The 22011-nt window shown below is 40.1% G+C and overlaps 1 protein-coding gene across 5 annotated transcripts in view; it reads left to right on the top strand.

The window, feature by feature from the left end:
• EXPH5 (exophilin 5) overlaps window positions 1–22011 on the top strand; it is an 80783-nt gene that overhangs the window by 45228 nt on the left and 13544 nt on the right. For 3 of the 5 annotated variants that reach the window (XM_045838174.1, XM_045838175.1, XM_045838180.1), the window contains exons 2-4: window positions 8540–8700; window positions 10314–10476; window positions 17345–17393. In XM_045838174.1, coding sequence (XP_045694130.1) covers window positions 8540–8700; window positions 10314–10476; window positions 17345–17393 — 373 coding nt within the window. Of the gene's footprint in view, window positions 1–8539; window positions 8701–10313; window positions 10477–10537; window positions 10695–11151; window positions 11402–17344; window positions 17394–22011 lie in introns of those variants that run through there. The other 2 variants (XM_045838195.1, XM_045838190.1) reach the window with 2 other exon arrangements.

Below are 22011 nucleotides of genomic sequence, written 5' to 3'. Positions count from 1 at the left end.
AAACTTATTTGAACAAATAATAAAAGAAAACTTCCCCAATTTGGTGAAGGAAATAGATTTCTAGGAAGGTCAGAGAGTCCCAAAGAAATTGGAATCAAGGAGGAACACACCAAGGCACATCATCATTAAGTTACCCAAGATGAAAGATAAGGAGAGAATCTTAACAGCAGCAAGAGGAAAGGAAACAGTTACCTACAAAGGAGTTCCCATAAGACTATCAGCTGATTTCTCAAAGAAACCTTGAGACGGCAAAAAGGGGCTGGAAAGAAGTATTTGAAATCATGAAAGGCAAGGACCTACATCCAAGATTACTCTATCCAGCAAAGCTGTCATTTAGAATGCAAGGGCAGATAAAGTGCTTCCCAGATAAGGTCAAGTTAAAAGCGTTCATCATCACCAAGCCCTTATTGTATGAAATGGTAAAGGGACTTATCTAAGAAATAGAAGAAGGTCAAAATTAGGAACAGTAAAATGACAATAAATTCACAACTATCAGCAACTGAACCTAAAAAACAAAAACAAGCTAAGCAAACAACTAGAACAGGAGCATAATCACAGAAATGGAGATCACATAGAGGGTTATCAGTGGGGAGAAAGAGAGGGAGAATGGGGGAAAAGTTCAGGGAATAAGAAGCATAAATGGTAGATACAAAATAGACAGGGGAAGTTAAGAATAGGAAATGGAAGAACCAAAGAACTTATATGTACAACCCATGGACATGAACTAAAGGTGGGGGGAATGCTGGAGGGTGGGGCATGCAGGGTAGAGGAGGTATAGAAGGGAAAAAAAACTAGGGCAATTATAATGGCCTAATCAATAAAATTTATTTTATAAAAAAAAAATCACAAAAATATTTTGACTCTTTGACCCAGTGGTTCTACTTGATTGTCTGTCAGAGGAGCTATAAAAATAAAAAAAACACACTGATATTTGTTATAGCATTATTTATAAGGAAAAACCTCAATGCCCCATGCCAAAGGAATAATAAATAAATTATGGAAAATATACCAGTTTGAATATTATGCAAATATTTAATGATTGCTCCAAAAATGAGTAATGTTAAAAGTATTTATATATAATGCTGGGGGTTTTTTAAATTATATAAGCATTGTGTCTGTTAATGGCATCTTCTATGCATCCATGTAAATCAGAAATCTAGGAGTCTTCTTTTACATGTTTCTGTCCCTCACCCTGCAAATTCACCTCATTGCTTGGTGGACACTTGGGGGTCAGTTTTATCCACTTAGTAGCTCTGAATGCTTTCTACTTTTCTTCAGCTTCACCAGTACCATCCTGATTCGAGCAAACACCTTTCTCCCAGACTCTACAAGTACCCTCACTACTCTCCTGTTCCTCTCTGAAGTTTACTCTCCACCTGTGGCTAGGATGATCTTTTAAAATGCAGATCTGATGTGTCATGCCCTGGCAAGTCATCAGTGCTTTGTCATTCCTCCAGGACCAACTGCCAAACTGCTTCATCCAGCCCCAAACACTGAATGACCTAGCAGCCAGCTGCCTCCTCCTCTCCCCTTCAGTTTGTATTCTCCATGGCCACCCTGCAGCCAAGTGGGCTTCCTTTCAGTGCCTTATGTCTTTCACAGAGCACCTGCTCCACAGCTGCCACTCTTCTGCTTAGAAAATGCTCTTCCCTGCCCATGACTCCTTCGCCTCATCCCTCATCCTTCAACCTTCAGGCCATTTGTCATATTCTTAGAGAAATCTCTGCTGCTTCCTCAGACAAGGTCCTCTTGTTTTATGTTCTCATAGCATCTATTTACTTTTTTAATTTTTTTGTTGTTCTCATTCTACCCCAGCAGAATATAAATTCCATGGGGGCAAGGACTTGACTTGTTCACTGCTCTTTACCCAGAGTTCATCATGTGTTGAATGAGTAAATCATACCTACCAGTTTCTGTTGCCTTACATCCATATCATTGTTGGACTCATGTCTGGCTCTCCCATTAGAGTATAATCTCTTTGCCTTAGAAACCATATCTGCTCTGCTCACCATTGTACCTCTGTATCCACACCATAGGAGACCTTCCACAAGTGTACATTGAATAAGATTTATTACAACCATGTGAAAAACCATGTCCTGGATTTTGTCACTGTAAGCATTTTCTGTAAACATCTTTGCTGCAAACGTTTTCATCAAACAACTAAATGGATGGAAGGCAATTTTGTGGTAAAAGACAATAAAACATAAAAGAGGGATATTAAAAAGAACATGATGACACATGCAAAATTAATAAAAATTAAAAAGACTGTATTGTGAAAAGTGAAAGTACTTGTCTTCAACATTTAGGGTGTATATTTATAACTCAGCTATGTATCGTGTTGTGAAAAGCCACCCGGATACAATCTAATGTTGTAGTCCACCTAATGCCGAAATAAGCTGTTCTGTCTAAAAGAGCTACAGAACCGACTTAATGCCCTGGAAGACTGATGTGAAATAGTAACTGTCCCTTTTATATTCGCCATAGCTTGGTTGACTACTGGTTTTGTTGGGTGGGAAGGAAGACTGAGCTCAGTGATGGATTTGCAAACTGAGATGTTATTATTTTCTAGTATAGTGTGTAGTCTGGCTTTACTGTAGTTTTACAATCTGGCTTTATACATAGATGTTATCATCCACTATTTTAAGACCACCATGTCTACTTCTCACTATAGAGACCATTATGAAGTTTAAGATTTATATTCAATATAATCTGAAAATGGGGGTACTGCAAGAACTTCTGTCAATGGAGAAATGAAACCCAATCGACAACTAGCTTAAATATATTAAGTCTACCAAACTGTCAACCAGTTCTTCCTTTTTCTTTTTACTTTTTTTATTGATGTTCAAATACAGTTGTCTCCATTTTCCCACCACCACTTTCTCCCACCCTACCCATGCCCACTTCCCACTCTCAATCCCACACCCCCTTGGTGTTCTGACTGTGAGGGTCTGATAATTTGGGATGCCTTCATGAAGTCCTGGACAAATGTGGGACATTGAAAAATGAGGTGATAATTAGTTGGAGGCATCTGCTGGTTTCTTAGTGTGTTAGTTAGAGTCAGGAGTGAGCAGGTGTCAGAGCTGCAGCAGTGGCAAAATGGGAAGCACTACTGCAAACTATGTGGGTTGAACATAACGATTGTTGCCTAATGCTTCTCAAAATGCAAGTCTGGGCAAGATGGCCTCTGGCTTCCTTCTCAATTATTTTATAAAATGACAGTATCATAGCCCCAAGCAGGAGGCTGAGTTGCAACCCTCTCAGCTCATTGCCTTTAACTCCAAATTTGCCACTCTGCAGCTGTTTTGCTCACCACCTTCTTAGTAATATAAAGTCCCTAAAACTTGTGCCTCACAGAGGACATGGATAAAGGGCAATCACTGCAGAGTCACATGAAATTCTTTCCAAAACAGCAGAATTTCCCAGGCTTTAACCTGACAACAAGCCAGGCATTTTCACCAGTGCTGTGCCAAACTGACGGCTTTATGAGAACAGTCATCAGGTTCTTCACACCCCACTTTGTGCTCTGTGTGCCTCAGACCAGGGCTGTCTCCCTCTGCATTGAGCACCTCCCATTTCCAAGCAGTTCTATCCCGCCTGAAATAGGGCAAAATGATCTGCTTTCTGAAAACAATCATGAGGTTCCACTCAGGATGGTGGCATAGGTAAATGTAGTACTCAGAACCTCTCACAATGACATCAAAATTACAATTAAATTACAGAAAAACCATTATTCAGAACACCTGAAATCCAGCTGAACAGAAGTCCTACAATGAAGAATCTAAAGAAGAAGCCACATTGATTCTGGTAGGGGATGCAGAGACAGGGAACACTGGTCCACACCCACTTGCAGTGGTTAAAAATCAGGCAGGATAACTCAGCTGAGAAGATCCCGCAAAGGAGTGAAGGGTCCCAGCCCTACACCAGGCTCTTTATCACAAAGTTCCAGTGCCAGGAAGTCCCCATAACCTCTGGCTGCAAAAAACAGAAAAGAATGTGGCTGAGTGAGTTGGAGGGTGTCCAGAGTTCCATGCAGTTCCTCTTAAAGGATCCATACACACAGACTTCCTCAGACTCACATGCTCTGAACTCTGGCTGCTGGGGCAGCAGCTGGAAAGGCACCAGAGACATATAGGGAAGAACTGAATTGTCTGGCATCAGGGTGACGGCTGGAGGGGAAGCTGGCAGAGGACACTGTTCTTTTCCTAAAACAGCCCCCCACCAACACACACACACACACACAGCTGGCAGATGATCCCCATATCTGAGCATCCATCAACCTGGCTTACAATGTTCACCCTGCTCTGGTGATTCCCTAAGACCCTACCCCAACCAAATTTCAGATTCACCCAAGCCATTTCCAGTGGCTTTTCCATACAAAGGGCCTGTCTTGGTTCATGCCTCTGATTCTCCTAAACTTCCTCAAGCATACGGCATCTGCCCTCAGTGAGCCCTGGACCTCTCACTAATTGGCACCAGACCTGATACTAGCAGCATCTGGCCTTGGTTTGCAGCTTGACCTCTCCCAGGCAACTTCAAGCCCGGCACAAGTAGCACCCATCTGCAGGTCACTTTGTAGCTCATGTTGGGTGGTGGCCCAGGGCAGGGCACAGGCAGCAGCTGACCTTGGACTGCACCTCAAGGTAGGCCCTAGAGCCAGTGCACTCAGTGGGCACTTCAGACCACACTGGATTACAAGCCAACCATTCCATGAGTGACACACTCAAGGGGCAGACTCAGTGGGCACCAAAGCCCCATTAAAATGAGTCCTGCTCCATGGAGTTGGCCCCTACATAGCAGAATCTCCACTGTAGTGATGGATGGTCCTCAAAAACAATCAGTCTTGGGGGGTCAGTCCCTCCCATTGAAGTGCCAACAGCAATCAAGGCTCAACTAAAACAGGACTGTGCACACAGCTCACGTGGGGCACACCTGGAGTACCCAGCTCAGGTGACTGGGTAGGCTATGCCACTGGGCTCTACAGGATACCTGCTATCTAAGGCTACTCCACCAAGTTCTGGAGATGCAGCAGCTCTACCTAGTACATAGAAACAAACAGGGGAACAGCCAATATAAAGAGACAAAGAAACAAGTCCCAAACGAAATAACAGGAGAAATCTTTAGAACAAGAAGTAAATGAAATGAAAGCAAGCAACCCACCAGATACAGAGTTCAAAACAATGGTTACAAGGATACTCAAGGAACTTAGTGAGAACTTCAGCAGCATAAAAAAGGACATGGAAACCACAAACAAGAACTAGTCAGAAATTAAAGCTACACTAACTAATATGAAGAATGCATTATAGGGAATCTGTTGGAACCTCCCTGCCTGATTTCAGAAACTATAACCCCCCATGGCTAAGGCTGAGTGAGAGACTTTGACACCTTAAGCCACTAAGGAGACAAAGCTTATCTCCCAGGCAGGAGCACTGCCTCTGCCCACTTTACTTCACCCTGCCTGGCACCCAGTGCGTGACCAGTTAGCCAATGACGGGTAAGATTCCTCAAGGGAGCGACGACCTAAGACAGGGATAGTCACAAGAGGCCATCAGGGAAGGACTTGGGGGGCTATGGAGAAGGAGGTGATGGACCCTCACCCCTAGGCTTTGACGTAGCCTGAGTCCTCATTCTGTCTTAGAGAAGTCTCCTAATCTCTTGGCTGCCTTACTTCCCCTGCCTGACTTAAGCCTGAAACAATGACAAAGGGTGGTGCAGCCCTGAGCAGGAATAGGCGGTTCGCTAGGGCTATCAGGCCTAAGAAAGAATACATAAAATCCTGTGAAACCTGCTTTGTTAATACCTTCAATTTAAATGATAAGGGTCCAAGTATGAAATGAGTTTGTTTCCCCAAAGTTTTAGCTATCTAAAACTGGCCCTTTAGCTATCTGACTCTGACTCAAAATAAGCCCTCAGAGTTCTTTGAATATGATCTATTTGATTATTACTGCCTGACAATGATTGATGAGCTTTCCATATACACCCTGTATTCCTATTCAAATTAAGCCAATAAAAGCCTGTCAAGGCAAGGGTCCACATGCTCTCCCCTTGAGAGACTGGCCGTGTCATCCCTTTTCCTTCACAGGACTCAGTATTCCATGTGAATTTGTCTTGTCTGAGCCACACACTATGGACACTGCTTGCTGGTGTCCGTATCATGAATCAACAGTAGACTGGATGAAGCAGAGAATCAAATCAGCAATTTGGCATATAAGGACGAAGAAAACACCCAACCAAAACAGCAAAAAGAAGAAAGAAAAAAATGAGGATAGTATAAGGAGTCTCTGGACAATATCAAGCATACCAACCTTCACATAATGGGGGTACCAGAAGGAGAAGAGGGAGAGCAAGAAATTGAAAACCTATTTTTTAAAAAATGACAGAATACTTCCCTCACCTGGTGAAGGAAATAGACATACAAGTCCAGGAAGCACAGAGAGTCCCAAAGAAGATGAACCCAAAGAGGCCCACTCCAAGGCATATTATAATTAAAATGCCAAAGGTTAAAAACAGAGAACCATAAAAACAGCAAGAAAAAAAGCATTCAGTTACCTATAAGGAAGCTCCCATAAGACTTTCAGCTAATTTCTCATCAGAAACTTGGGAGGCCAGAATGGATTGGCAGAAAATATTCAAAGTGATGAAAATCAAGGACTTGCAACCAAAATCACTCTACCCCTCAAAGCTATCATTTAGAATCAAAGTACAGATAAAGAGCTTCCCAGACAAGAAAACACTAGAAAAATCCATCACCACCACCAAACCAGTCACAAGAAACATTAAAGGGTATTCTTTAAGAAAAAGAAGAAGAAAAAAGGTACATATGAATAATAAAACAGCAATAAATACATATCTATCAACGATTACTTTAAAGGCAAATGGAGTAAATGCTCCAATCAAAATATATATGGTGGCTAAATAGATAACAAAACAAGGCCCTTACATGTGCTATATACTCATGTCAGATTGAAAGACCAAAATATCTAAAAATAAAGGGATGGAAAAATGATATTTCATGAAAATAAACACAAAACAAAACAAAAAAGCCTGGAAAGCAACACTTATACCAGTCAAAAGAAACTTTAAGACAAAGGCTCTAATGAGACAGAGAAGGACCCAGCAATTCTACTTCTGGGTATTTATCCCAAGAAACCCAACACTACATTGAAAAGACATATACATCCATATGTTCATTGCAGCATTGTTTACAATAGTCAAGATCTGGAAGCAATCTCAGTGCCTGTCAATAAATGAATGGAAAAGAGGTGGTGCATATATACAAAGAATATGACCCAGCCATAAAAAAATAGGAAATCTATCCTTCTACAACAACATGGATAGACCTACAGTGTATTATGCTAAGTGAAATAAGTTAGACAGAGAAAGACAAATGCCAGATGATGTCTGGGGTGTATATTTCACTTACATGTGGAATCTAAGAAACAAAATTAACAAGCAGAATAGAAACAGACTTACAGATACGAGAATATTTTGAAGGTTGCCAGACATTTTGATGGGTGAGGGGTTAAGGGGATGGGTGAAAAAGGTGAAGGGATTTAGAAGTACAAATGGTAGTTACAGAACAGTCATGGGGATGTAAAGTGCAGCATGGGAAATTTAGTCAGTAATATTGTAGTAACTATGGGTACTAGACTTATTGAGGTGACCACTTCATGAGTTTATATAAATGTCTAATCACAGGGTGGTATGCCTAAAACTAACATAATATTGTATGACAACTAATAATTTAAAAACAAAAAATTAAAAACAAACAAAAAATCCATCACAATCAATGTTTTAATTAAGGACTTAGAGCCACATTTTCATTTGAAAGGGGACTAAGCAGGACACTGCAGGGGAGAAGAAAGAAGTAAGGATGGAACCTCGGTTCTGGTACTCTGAAAGTGGAGGTCAGACGCATTTATGCTCAGGTTTCCTTTTCTGCCTATCTGAAATTACACTGTTTCTTACTACCTGAGTATTGGCCCTATGCTCATTCATAGGCTTTTGTGTTTCTTTTGTTTAAAGAATCCCCTTATGTAAGACCACTACATTCAACAATTTCTTTTCTGTATATAAGCTTTTCTCTCTGACCACTGGATGGGCTAGTAAAGACCCTAAATGTTTTATTCTTGTTGAATCCCCATTGCCTACACAAAGACTGGTGCATGGATATTGCTCCATGAACACATCTGAAGAAATGAATGTGTAATCAGAACTAGAATATTCTAGTTTTAACATCTCATTAATACATCTATTATTCTATTGCATTACTACGTAGATTTGCACAATGGTCAACGCACACTGTCCTCACAGATTTGATTATTTTAAATACTAGCAAAAAGTTTTAGATTGTTATTATTTTGGAAAATATACAGCCAATATATGTACACAGTAGTGAAAAAAAATTCTGAGTAGGACCAATTTTTTCTTCTAGACTTGTAGTTTAAGGAGTTTCTCCATTAGGTAAAATTTAGCCTGTCACATGACTTTACACTTGATGTGAAGAATTTAAAGGGTATATTAATATTTTTCTTTATTTCAGCAAACTCCAGAAGACAAAGAGGGATATCAGATGGCTTCAGGGAGTGACTGGTGAATGGTTTGAAGAAATTCAAAGAAAAAAGTTTTGCAATGAAACAGATGTTAGCCAAATGTTAAAACAACCCCTTACATACAGGCTAAAGAAGGGGATGGCAGAAAATGGTGAGAAAAAAATTATACCTATTTTTTTTCTTATGACACAATATTGTGGGCAATGGCTCAGTGCTCTCCGATTTAACCAATCGATGTTTAGGACTATTTTTCAATAACATGGCACAAAAGTTTCGTAACACACAATAAAAGAGTGAGTTAAAAATGTACTATAATATCTGGGGTATATATTTTTAAAGTCAGGCAAGATAATATAGTGGTTAAGAACACAAATGTCAATACTTTTAAAAGTCCTGAATTCACATCTCCACTCTGTCTATTCCATCAGAATCCATGTGAATATTCAAGTTACTTATTCTCTACAAGTCTCACTTATTTCACCTTTAAATGGGTATGATAATACCTACCTCATAGGGTGGTTGTGAGAATTAAATAAAGTTATATGTATAAAGTACTGAGCTGGAACACAGTAAGCACTTAAATAAGTGTGGTGATGATGCAGAAGGAGGGGGAGGTAGCAGAGAGGTGGGGAAGGGGGAGTTTAATGAGAAGGGAGCCGGGGAGGTGGTAGGGGAGCACCCACCCTTCTGGTACTTTAGAAACGTAATTAAACCATGTGAGCTCCAATAAATGCCTTCTTTGGAATCTAAGCATGTTGCTTACCTTCACCAATCACTAATTTTTGTTACCTGTAAATGAGTGTAATAAAACCATTCACAGGACTATAATGAGAATAACAAAGTACATTAGAAATTATAAAATACCGTAACAGTATAAAGTCTCTTTCTACTGATAGTCACATTGACTGCTTTTGCTTATATATTACTAACATCAGTAATGTCAAGAAACATGTAATGATATTTCTAAACTCACATACTGACACTATTTTGCAACTCCCATAATAAGCAAACCTATCTAAAAAGACTCACATTTCAGATATTTAGATTAACCCCATATACGCTATGGTGACTTCCCCTTTACCTTGAATTCCTCTAATATTTATAAATTCAGCATGTCCAAAAGTATTATAGTATTATGGACTTTGTATGTGTTGCTATTACCTTAGAATTTTTCATACTTACATATAAAACTATATAATATGTATACATATTTATATTACATGCATATATACATGTAAACCATATATGTAGTAAATATATATATATATATTTTTGACAGGAATAAGAAACACTCTAAATGGCTTATTTCCTTTTCCTTTACTCTCTTTGATATTAAAGTTACATTGTACCTATCATTATGTTTTAAAATACTAAAATAAAAATTTCTGAAGGACAAGGTGGTTAAGAGCAAGGTAAGACTGAATGAGGTCCCTCACCTCATATCAGGTTTTAGCTAGCTCCGGGGAAGACACGTTGAATAGAGTTCACATAGCTGGTGTAGGGGAGGGTCCCAGGGAGGTGCAGCACCGTGCTATTGAAAGACTCCCTCTGGTCTTTGTGAGGATTTTCTCTGCTCAGCAGAACCGTCTTAGGCGCAGGACTCCCCTGAGTTCCTGAGGTCTTCACGGGGAGATGCCTGCTGCTAGACTTCCCACGAGTACAGAGGGGGCGGCGGGGGTGGAGGGGCGGTGAAGCCTTAGTTCTCTGAGATTTATTTACCTGGAAATATTTTAATGATACAGAACTTTTACAATTTTCTTTTAGATCCTATGGAATTACAAACATCACAATCTAAAACTACACCTACTCAAAGAAACCCAACACCTGTTCCTTCTCGGCTGAGTTTCAGATCATCATTTGCTTCCCTGTTCTCCTTTGGGAAACCCAGAAAGGAGACTTTAAAGCCTCACTGGCTGGGACCGAAAGGGTGAGTCAAATTCACATCACGTGATAGCTCATTAGCTACCTGATCCCAGAGGCCGGCAGCCTGTTTTCTGTGCAGAATGTTTAATGATTGTTCTTAGAACTTAAATTCAGATCCTGACAAAGGAAACAGGACTTTTCTTGCAGAGGGACTAAGTCCTTATGAAACCATGAAACCTGGCTCGCTTGAAATCTACCTCTAACCAGCTGCACAGGTCCCAGGTAATAATTACTGACAATTTTTCCCCTGCTCTGAATGCCTGGGCAGATATTTAAATCCAAAGTACTTCCTTAGGGGTATGTGTATCTGTGGTCACAAGGCAGGATGGGGTACTAAATGAGCATAACTGAGATAACCAAAGAGACTAGAGAAAAATTAGGACCATTCTGATGTCGTTGCTCAGAATTTAAATTTAAGATAAAGGAAGAGAAGCTTTTAGAGCAATGGAGGCATAGTTCCAGATGGTTCCTAGTTTAGATCTGCATAAATCAGTTCACATCAACTCCTTATATTCCTGGATTGTCTTGTGAAAAACAAGCAACGCTTTACTTCCGTTCAGTTGAGCTGACTGCTAAATATTTTCAGCATGCCTTCCTGGTTGAAAAGCTTCCCACCCTTAAGGTGTTGGCTTGGCGTGTGCTGTGTTCTGTGTGTGCCGTCAGACTCTTAAGAGTGCATTGCAGTGCTTCAATAAAAGGTGTTAGAGGTCACTCTTGCTGAAAAGCAATAGGCAGTAAGCAGCTGGTGGGGCATGTGATGAAGATAGACTTAGAAAACAGCTCTGTTTTCCTCTCTTGGGTGGATGGAAGGATTTTTGCTTCTAGCTTTCACCATAAGCTCTTTTGTCTTTGATGAAATAATGAACGAAATGTAGACGTATGTGACTATCTCTACCAGAGTCACTTGCAAGCAAATACTCTTCAAATAGGTGAGTTGCTTTTTTTTTTTTTGTAAAATGTTTGAAACATTAGTAATTCTCTCATTTGGGAAATTGAAAGTGGAGTATTTTCAACTTTTCATTTGGGGAGTTATTTTATTTCTTTTGAGTATCCTCAAAAGTGGAGTATTTTTTTGTAGCTAAAATGTCTTTTAAGGAGAAAAGAAATAATCTTAATGTGTGGTGTAGCTGGAACTCATGCTGTAGTCTGTGTTTTAGGTGATTTTCTCTAAGGCAGGGTTTTATATCACCAAACAATCTAACATTAGGAAACTGGGAAAGGTTGAAAAACCTGTTAACTCTATTGACCAGTTATTTCCAAGCTCATATTGCAAGTTACTGAAAAAGTGGATCAAAGGAGATAAAAGATCTATAATCGTCTTTCTGGGTCGAATGTGTCTTAGTTATGGGCCAAACTGAAAAAAATTGAAGCGCTTGCAAAACTCTGTTTAACAACCACCCTTCTTAAGTACTGAAATGACCTGTAGCTCTCTTTTAACCAGATGAACTGAGGCATTTAGCACAGCATGCAGAAATTAAACAAATTTCATCAGTTTAAGATCAGTTTAAGTGTACATGTGTGCTTAGCAGTTTACAGAATTTATTGTCTTTAAATACACTCTATTTTCAAAACATAATTTAGAATATATGTTTATTAGTTATGCTGATACAAATATCATGAAGACATTGGTTTTTGCTTCTAAGAGGTTTCCTAAGATAAAATGTAAAAATATGTCCTTTTTATTTTTAAATATCAGTTTTACTTAAATATTTGGTTATAAATCCTGAATGTGTATGGTTAAAGAAGTGTTATATCGTGGTAGGAATGCATCCCACCAATAAATTTCAAGGTGCTCTTTACTCTTGAGTAGAACCAGACTTTCTTTGGCAGTTCTGATCTTTCAAAATACAAAATCATCCTTAAAATACAGACTCTGGTTCAGGAACTCCTCCTTGCCTGTGAGTGCGCAAGAGGAGCTGACAAAGGCCCCAGGGGAAGTACAGTCATTCTCTGCCAGGTTTCTACTCGCTGAAGTCATCAAGGTTTGACTTTGTCACACTTGTTGCTCTGGAGAACAAGTCAGCAAAGCAGTTTATAGGATTTTTCATAAACCACAGAAAGAGATCCAGCCTCTCTAGGCGGAACACAGTCAGCCTTCCATTCAGTCCTAAAAGACTAAGCATCAGAGAATTTTCTTTTCCTCGTTTAAGCTAAGCTATAGCTTAACTGAGAAATGACACTGGATAATGGATAGCTATCTCCAGGAAAAAAAAATGGACTTCATCATTTCACCAGATATACTTGTTCATTTTAGAAAGGCCCAGGCAATAAAAAGTATATGGAATTTTGAAGCTTTGATTTCCTGTTATCAGTGGATAAAAGGTCATGGGAACATAGTGACCTCATGAATTAAGAAGGCAAAAAGTTCTGCCATTTCTGCTTCAGATATGACTGGTTTCTCCTCCCAAATTTATGCGGTTCCCATACTATCTATTATTATTATTTTAAGCCTATTTATAAATGGTCATACTATATACCCTGTGTGACCCCCAAACCCCCCCAAAAAAGAAAAAGAATTTCCATTCATGTTTTAATTTATTTATTGCTAGCCAATAAATTTGAGAAAAGTATACATGTTTTACATGTACCTCTCCCCCAGCATTTCCTTGTAAGTCATATTTCCTCAGGTCTTGCTATGGGAAGTCTAGCACCTGTGACGTAGAGTACTCATTCCCCACCACAAAATTTCAGCAACTCCACGCCCCACAAATTCCTTCCACATGGTTCAGCAAATAACCAATAGTATATGTCATGAGGTTACAAATGCCATCTTCCTGGTTGCCGAGTAGCATCTACAGTTGTTCTTTTCTTATTTTAGACCCAGGTCATTACAGTGAGGCCCCCACCCCATAGTAGGGGATACGCATGCTACTCTGTTTCATGCCCCAACATACTCCACAATAAAGTCACCCCTTCAAGGGGGCCACACCCTCCTGTCCACACACATTCTCAAAGCTGTGCAACCGTGGGCCATCAGTTCATTATGACAATTTTAGGGATGTGGACCTTTGCCCCCTACTCTTTCCTCTGTTGTAATCCCAAGAACTACGCAAAGTGCACCTACAAGGGAACTAGTTCATAGTCTCAAGAGCAACATGTACAATTAAATCTAAGATTGCTTCTTTCCTTTGGGGACCATCACAGTGCTTAGTATATAGTAAGTGTTCTCTCTGTAGGTGTGATCACGGAGTGATAACTGAAGCAGTGAGTATATACATGCTGACTACCCTCTTCCTTTAGGGTAATTTTTTCCCCTTGAGATGCAAAGAGCTTCAATGTATCCACTAGCTGCTCTTCAGACATCCCCAAATTTGCCTCATCTGTAGGGTGTACACAGCTTAGGCAGTCCAACTGCAACCTCAGTTTACATAAACAAAAACTTCAAATACTATTTTGGAAAATTAAAAAGACAGATTATTATTTTCCTAGGTTCTGGTTAGTGGTTATTTTTTCTCTCATGCACTACAAATGTCCTGCTGTGCTCTCTTCCCATTTCCTAGCTGAGTGCCTTTGCTTGCATTGGAACAGGAAAAAACCTAAGACACCTAGATTGAAGAAGTCAGAGTAAGCCTTCTTTGGAAATCCTCTACACCAGGTGTGGTGTCCACAGATAAACAGCAGTGTTGTGTTGACAGGAGGAAGAAGCAGGGCAAGAGCAGTGGCCAAAGGATCCCCCGTTGATCCGGTTGGTCATTATTATAATCTCATCAGCAATTTAAAAATAAGGACAGGCCCCAACCTTCAGATTCTGCTTCAGAAGGTTTGAAGAAAGGCACAGGGATGTTTATTTATTTTTAATTCTCTGGGATATTAGGAAGTTCATTCAGGTGTGGAAACCACTGCAGCGTGGCTCCCTATTCTCTCCACACTAAAGGCCGTCAGAGTTCCTGGCATAGGCGCCAGTAGCCCAGGTGAAAGTTTCTCTTTCATTTATTTATCAAGCTTTTATCAAAGCCTTCCTTTGGATCAGGTGCTATGTTTAGTGTTAGAGATAAAATCGTGAAAACAAAGTTCACCTCTGCCTGGAGGACTTCATAATCTATCAGGGGATACCAGGTTACTGCACAGAGGTGGGCAGGAGGTACCCTGCAGATCTCCAGGAAGTTCTGGTCATATCACAATCCTTGTGGATTTGTATATTTATTATGGCAGTTTGCTGGCAAGTGACAGTGAGGATCTTGAGGGAGAGATGCCCTTTGAAGTTCACACAGGGGCCCTGACTGGTGTGGCTCAGTGGCTCGAGTGCCAGCCTGTGAACCAAAAGGTTGCCAATTTGATTCCCAGTCAGGGTACATGTCTGTGTTGTGGGCCGGGTCCCCAGTTGTGGGGTGTGTGAGAGGTAACTGATTGATGTATCTCACACATTAATACCTCTCTTCCTCTATTTCTCCCTCCCTTCCCCTCTCTCTAAAAGCAAATAAATAAAATCCTTTAAAAAATAAATAAAATTTACACAGGGATGTCATCTTGCCTTGTTGCAACCTCAGTGACAGTCAGATGCACCTATGATTACAGTATAATATGGTGAGTGCTATGGTGGATGAGTGGCATTTCTGCCATGAGAACATGTAGGAGAAGCATTTAACTCATACTAGAGGATCCAGGAGGCTTCCAGGAAGAAGAGAACCAATTTTTGAAAGACACATAGGACTGAGCTGAGCAGTGGAGAGTTGGGATATTGCACCAGGCAGAAAGAATGACACAGCAAAGGTACAGAGACTGGAAAAAGTGAACATCTAGGTCACTGAGGTTCAGCAACCCAGTATAAGGTGAGACTGATAAGAGATGGGATGGGAAAGGCTGGCAGAGTCCAGAACTCTGGACCTTACCCATGCAGTGCTGGTGAGCTTGGAGGGGTTTGATCCTGTACACAGCAGGTAGCCATGAATCACTTTTTTTGAATAACACCATACCTTTTCTTATTATTATGTATAACATAGGTTTATTTTATGTATACATGCATATATATCAGATAAAAATCACTCATAACTCCCTGGACAAACACTAATATTTTGGTTTACTTCATTCATGCATGCATGCATGTGCATATGTATATATTTTTTCCATTGATGGTTTTTAAACAGAGAAGTGACATAATGAGATTTTCATTTTAGAAAGATCATCTTAATTCTGTGGTTCTCAACCTGGGCAAATTGCCCCCAAAAGACATTTGGCAATGTCTGAAGATATTACTGGTTTTCACTGAAGGAAAGTGCTATTGGCCTCTAGTGGGGAAGGTTCCGAGCAGTTGCTGGACACCCTACAACATGTGACAGCCCACTGCACCAAAGAGATACCAATAGTGCGCAGGCTGTGAAACTGCTCTAGCTGTAGCTCAAAGAACAAATTCAAGGGGCAAAGTTCAAGTCAGAGAGACCAGGTAAGAGACTGTGGAGATGATAGTGGCTTAAACGTACATAGTGGCAACAAGGAGGGCAAAAGTGGACAGATTTGTGCACGGTTTAGAATGTAGAATGATGAGAGCCTGGTAATTGGATGGGGTGAATGTGGAAGAAAGAAGAGTGGAGGGGAACTCTCCACTCTGACTTAGGAAACTAGATGGATGATGGTGAAGAATATAGGAAGAGCAGATGCGGTGAGAATAAAAATGAACACATTTGCTCATTTCTTCAACAAGTACTGTTTGAGGAATTCCATGTACAGCATTATGGAATGAAACAACAGGCAATGGCTTTACAGGCCTTAATCGTGTGAGGACAACAAAAAGGAAATAGGGAAACAGATTCATGCTAAGAAGGGAAAGTTCAGTGTGCTCCGGGAACCCATTGGAAGGGGTGTATCTTAGACTAAGAATCTAAGTCTAGGTATCTAGAGCCTGGGCAGGTCTCCCAGGGAAAATTACATTTATAATGATTCTTCAAGGATGAGATAGTTTTCCAGGTGAACAATTGGTAGGAAACTGTTTCAGGCAAAGGAACAATGAGTGCATAGGTTCCAGAGTGTGGCCAATCCCTTTGGCAGAAGGGATAAAGGAAGGTGAGATATGAAGCTGGAAAGTATTCAGGGACTAGATAATATAGGGTCTTCTAAACACAGAGAAGAATTTGAACTCTCACCTGAGTGCAAATGGGAACCATTAAAATGTTAAGCAGGAAACTAGCATGATTCAATTTATAGTGATCACTCTGGCAAAAGTGTAGAACGTCGATTTTCAACCAGTATGCCACAAAAATTTTTAAAACATGCAATATCTGACTATTTAGCCAGGGACACCGACTTCCTTTCCTTTAAATTGTCAAATAAAAAAATGACAGCAGCCAACACAACAATAGATGTCCGGTGAGAATGAATCAAAATACCTATTTTCTGTCAGATCAGCAGAAAAATGTTTTTTTGGTGTGCTGCAGAATTTTAGTAATTCATTTAGGTGTGCCATGAGATGAAAAGGTTGAAAATTGCTGATATCTAGATTGGGTAGTATCTTCTAACTTCTATCTGTTGGTCTGTAAGATGGGAGTAGACACAGCATCCACTGTATGAAAATGAAGTATTTAAACAAGTTAACATGAGCACAGAGTTAAGAACACTGCCTGCACTCATAATAAGCACTCAGCAGATATAACCATTTTGCTATTGTATCTCATGCTGTGTTCAGACACAAACCCACTATTATTTAATTTCTTCTTGGCTACCTGAGTGACAAAGATGTAAAAACATCATTAGCAATCAGAGGAAAGTTTTCCAAAATTTTTATCAACAATGCACTAACCAAGAAACATCTTCCTATAGAACATTAGAAATATACACATATCTTCTCAAGATACCAAGGTACAATGGCAGATGGCTGTTGATTTTTCTCCTGGTAAAAGTTTGGCCCTCTTCAAAGAAATTTTTTCAAATTCTCTCCACAGATGTGACAGGCATGTGAGACCTGCTGTGTCTGTGAGGGGAACTGCTGTGGTAAGTGACTAGAAACTAAAGCTTACTGTAAGGAACTCATAATTAACGTAATCCCTGGTTGGCTACCTATGTAAACAGGTTTCCCTTCAGCTCAGCTTTAAATTTACTTAAGAAACTTAGATTTCTCCTAGAGAGTTCAGTTTTCCATTCATGGTTGGTTTCTAGTTGGCTCTGGTTCTAAAATGCTCGATCAGCAAGCAGGCTGTGCCAGGAAGAAGTGAGGCCACTGTGTGTCTGCTCACACCATCAGTGGCACCTCTGATATTTTTCCATGTGTGGAAGAGACAGAAAGCATCACCGCCACTTTTCCAAGCCTATGTGGGTCTGGGCTGGATCATTTCTGGGTAAGATCATCATTTGTATTCAAAGTGGAAGCCTCTGATAAGTGAGATGCATTTGGGCAGAACAGGTTCACATGAGGGTACTGACCCAACAGGACTCTCCACCAAGGACTTAGACTTAAATATATTCTCTGTGTTCACATGCTTACAAGATTGAGAAGCTGTAAGTTTTCTGTTTTTTTCATCATCTTAACTTTTGATCTACACATGCCTATGCCTTTCTGTGTGACTCATGTGGTTCAGAGATGAAAGAATGAGAACTGTGGAAGAGACTAAGAGTGCAAAAAGAGGGGAGAGGTATTCTTCAATTCATTGTGGTCTTGGTATACTCATACCTACCTTTCTTTCTGTCTGTCTGTCTCTCTCATTTTTCTTTTTTTTCCTTTTTGCAAAAAGCATGGGGTAGAATTCTGGTGAGGAATACATATAAGAGAGGTCCTTTAAAAATGGAGTCCCCATTCTTCTTCAGAATAATGCTGCTTTCTTCTTTCCACCTTTCTGAGGACACTGAACCCCACGGCACCAGCAACAACTGCCCCCTGACATAGATAATTTCATTTAATCCTCAGAGGAAATCTGTGAAGTACTTTTATTGTCCTCATTTTAAAGATGAAGAAACTGAGGTTAGAGAATTTAAAGATCATGCTCAAGGAGGTTACTGGTCAATGATCGAGTCAGGATTAGAAAATCTGGGTTTCTGTATCCGCACAGCCAGAAGTTAACGCATAATGCCTGCAGTGCACCAGCCCCAAAGCCCTGTTTGCATGATCCCCATTGGCTTGCTACCTGCAGCCTCTCCTTTAACTGAGCAGTGGACTGAAATGGCACACACAGACCTTTGTTCTCTAAGAGGACAGAGACCTGCTCCAGATGCTTCTTCACACTCCTTTTCCTTGGAGAAATACTCAGAGCTCACTGTCCTCTACCATGTGAGAGCCATGGCATCTGAAGCTGATGAGGAATGTAAAAAGAAATAAAAATGCTTGGAAGTTATAAGAGAATAGAGTTAATTTGGAATTCTTGGGATTCAAAAATCCAATCTGAATATTAATAGATTTCTTTCTTTGGCACTCTCGATTGTTGCTCAGAGACTGTCAATCTAAAAGGTATGAGCTGGGATGCAACTTGAGCTAGTGATTGTTGATTCCAGTTAATAACTTTTATAAAAAGTAGGAAAAAATAATGAAACTACTGTCTAAAACAGAGGTTTTCTATGATACATAGACTTCCATTATTTATACATGGAAGTCCTATCCCCTTAAGCCTGCAGAAAGCTGGAAGTTGATGCTACAGGGATTCTTGCTAAGATTTAAGGAAATGAACTTCCTAAACTTAGTTGGCAGCTGGTGGGAATGGCACATTTTATAGGAGATTGTACTAAGATAACTTTCCACTCAAAAGAGAGAAAGCTGCCATTTAAATATTTGCTTTGGTTTAAAAGAAACAAAAGGTTTGAGAAAACACAGAGAGAAACTTAGAGACATGTAGCTAAGAGTTTCTGTCAACCTCAGCACTATTGCCTTTTTGGGTTGAATGATTCTCTGTTGTGAGGCTACCCTGGGTATTATAGGATGTTTAGTGGCATCCCTGGCCTCTACCTACTAGATGTCAGTAGTTATTCACTCAGTTGTGATGATTAAAAATATCTCCAGAATTTGCCAAATGTTCCTTAAGGAGCCAGTTGCAGCCAATTGAGAATCATCTCCTTACTGGTGAGGAATCCAAGGTCAAAGTGTTCACCATCAATGAGAATAGAAGCAAAACATATGGCCTTGGTCCCTTGAACACTCTTCATCTCTGAACAAATCTTGGTGGGCCCTACTCTTAGGTGATGTGGCAGCTCTGGACCCCTACAAACACACGTCCAATGTACTTAGCACACTGGGTCAGTGTGGGCTCCTTGAGGCCAGGACTGTGCCCACCTGTGTATCCCCCTGCCTGGCACAACCTTAGCACTCAGAAATTGAAAGAAGAACTGAATGAGTGGTTCTAATCTATAAAGTACATTAGCGAATTTGACCTTTTCAGGAAAGCAGACACAGGACAAATTCAGGAACACCTTGAAAAATTACTTTGTTGACTTTACCAGGGCATTTGATAACATCAGTGAGCTTAGGCTTCTGCTCCAACAGCTGTTCTGCAGGTTTGGCTGCCCCAGGAAGTTCTCAAAGAGCCTGAGGTTACTCTGTGGCAGGGCTGTTTGTCAGAATTGCAAACGATATCAGTAGAGTGAATTGACGTTGGTTAAAAGGCCTCATTTTGCTCAGCCTACTGTATGTACCATGTTTGAGAATGTAACTGAGATGCTGAAAGCCAGCATTTTGAGACTCAGGCCTCTTGCCCTGTTGGACATTTTTCTAAATCATCAGACTGCACCATCATTAGGGGTCCTCTGGGAAACCCTCTGGAGCCATAGAAGAAGAGCAGTGACTAACAAGGACTTACTACAGCTAGACACCATTCTAAAGTGTTTTACAATTATTAATTCACTTAATCTTATGAGGTGGGGGGTATTGTTGGTGCAGTTATTATATATTTTTTTTCATTTTACCAAAAAAGAAACAAAGGTATAGAAAGGTTAAGTAACTTGCCCTAAGTTATATAGCTATTAAAGGGTGGAACCAGGATCTGGACCTCAGTAGAATTCATGTGTTTGACTATTATATTTTCCCATCTCAGGCATGATGATCTGAGCCCTAATATTGTAAATATTCAGTGTCTCAATTTCTGTAATAATCTGTACTAGAAATTTTATATATGTAATTTTCTACCTTGGTGGCAATCCATACCTATGTGCATGGGGGGCATGAAAGTTTGCAGCAAGGTTCCTGTCTTCAGAGAGTTTACCATTCAGTTGAAGACATGTACATCAGTGAAACAATGGTAAAAAGCAACATAGGGGGAAGAACAGGGTTAGAGATCAGATCATATGAACATGAGGAGTCATTGCTACCATTTATTATTGATATCACTTACCCAAGACTCAATTTTTTCACCTGAAAAATGGGAACGATGATCCTCACCTAATTCACAAATTTATCCTAAGGATGAAATGAGATAGGATATTTTGAAAGTGTATTTAAATCTGAATAAATGAGTAATGTTATCAAATATAAGATAGTTGATACCAGATGAGTGTGCAAAAATGTGTTGAGCAAAGGACCTGGACTGACAATTCTCTAAGGAAGACTTACAGAGTCCATAGACGCATGAAAAAATGCTCAACATCACTGCCCATTTGAGAGATGCAAATTAAAATCACAATGAGATATCACATCACACCTGCCAGAATGGCCATCATTAATAAATCAACAAACTACAAGTACTGGCAAGGTTGTGGAGAAAAGGGAACCCTAGTACACTGTTGGTGGGAATGCAGACTAGTGCCGCCACTGTGGAAAACAGTATGGAATTTTCTCAAAAAACTAAAGATGGAACTACCTTTCAATCCGGTGATCCTACTGCTAGGACTGTACCCTAAGAATCCTGAATCACAAATTCAAAAGAACCTGTGCACCCCAATGTTCATAGCAGCATTATTAACAATAGTGCTGGAAACAGCCCAAGTGCCCATCAGTAAATGAGTGGATCAAAAAACTGTGGTACATTTACACAATGAAATACTACACAGCAGAAAGAAAGAAGGAGCTCCTACCCTTCACAATAGCATAGATGGAACTGGACAACATTATGCTAAGTGAATAAGCCAGGCAATGAAAGGCAAATACCATATGATCTCATCTATAAGTGGAACCTAATCAACAAAACAAACAAATGAGAAAAATAGGACCAGAGACCTGGAAATAAAAAACAGACTGACAGTGACCAGAGGGAAGGGGATCATGGGAGGGAAGAAGCAAGCAAAGAAACATGAATAGCAGACTCATGGACATGAACAATGTTGGGGGGATTGCTTATGAGAGTGGGGGAGGACAGGGCAGGGGAGAGCAATGCAGAAAAAGGGGACAACTGTAACCCAACAATTAAACAAACAAACAAATAAATAAATAAATAAAATGTGTTAGAGAAGTTCAAAAGTGGAAAATAGTGCTGTAATCTTAGAATTCAATTCAGTAAATATTAGTCACTCTCCTACATGCTGATGCTATGCTAGGTGCTCAGGACACAGAGGAGAACACTGTGCTTTCTTGGTTATTTTAGAGGTTGGGCCAGTTCCAGGGTCCTGATACATTTGTTTTCAAATCCCTGATTTTTTTAGATCACCGTGAAGACTGAAATGTGTGGTGGGGGCAAGAGGAGAAGTCTAGTGGTAAAGT

Source organism: Phyllostomus hastatus, unplaced genomic scaffold (assembly GCF_019186645.2).
Source record: "Phyllostomus hastatus isolate PE091 unplaced genomic scaffold, TTU_PhHast_1.1 phas_contig_113, whole genome shotgun sequence".
Lineage (NCBI taxonomy): Eukaryota > Metazoa > Chordata > Mammalia > Chiroptera > Phyllostomidae > Phyllostomus > Phyllostomus hastatus.
Note: the sequence above shows the minus strand (reverse complement) of the source record. Positions and strands in the feature narration are given on the sequence as shown.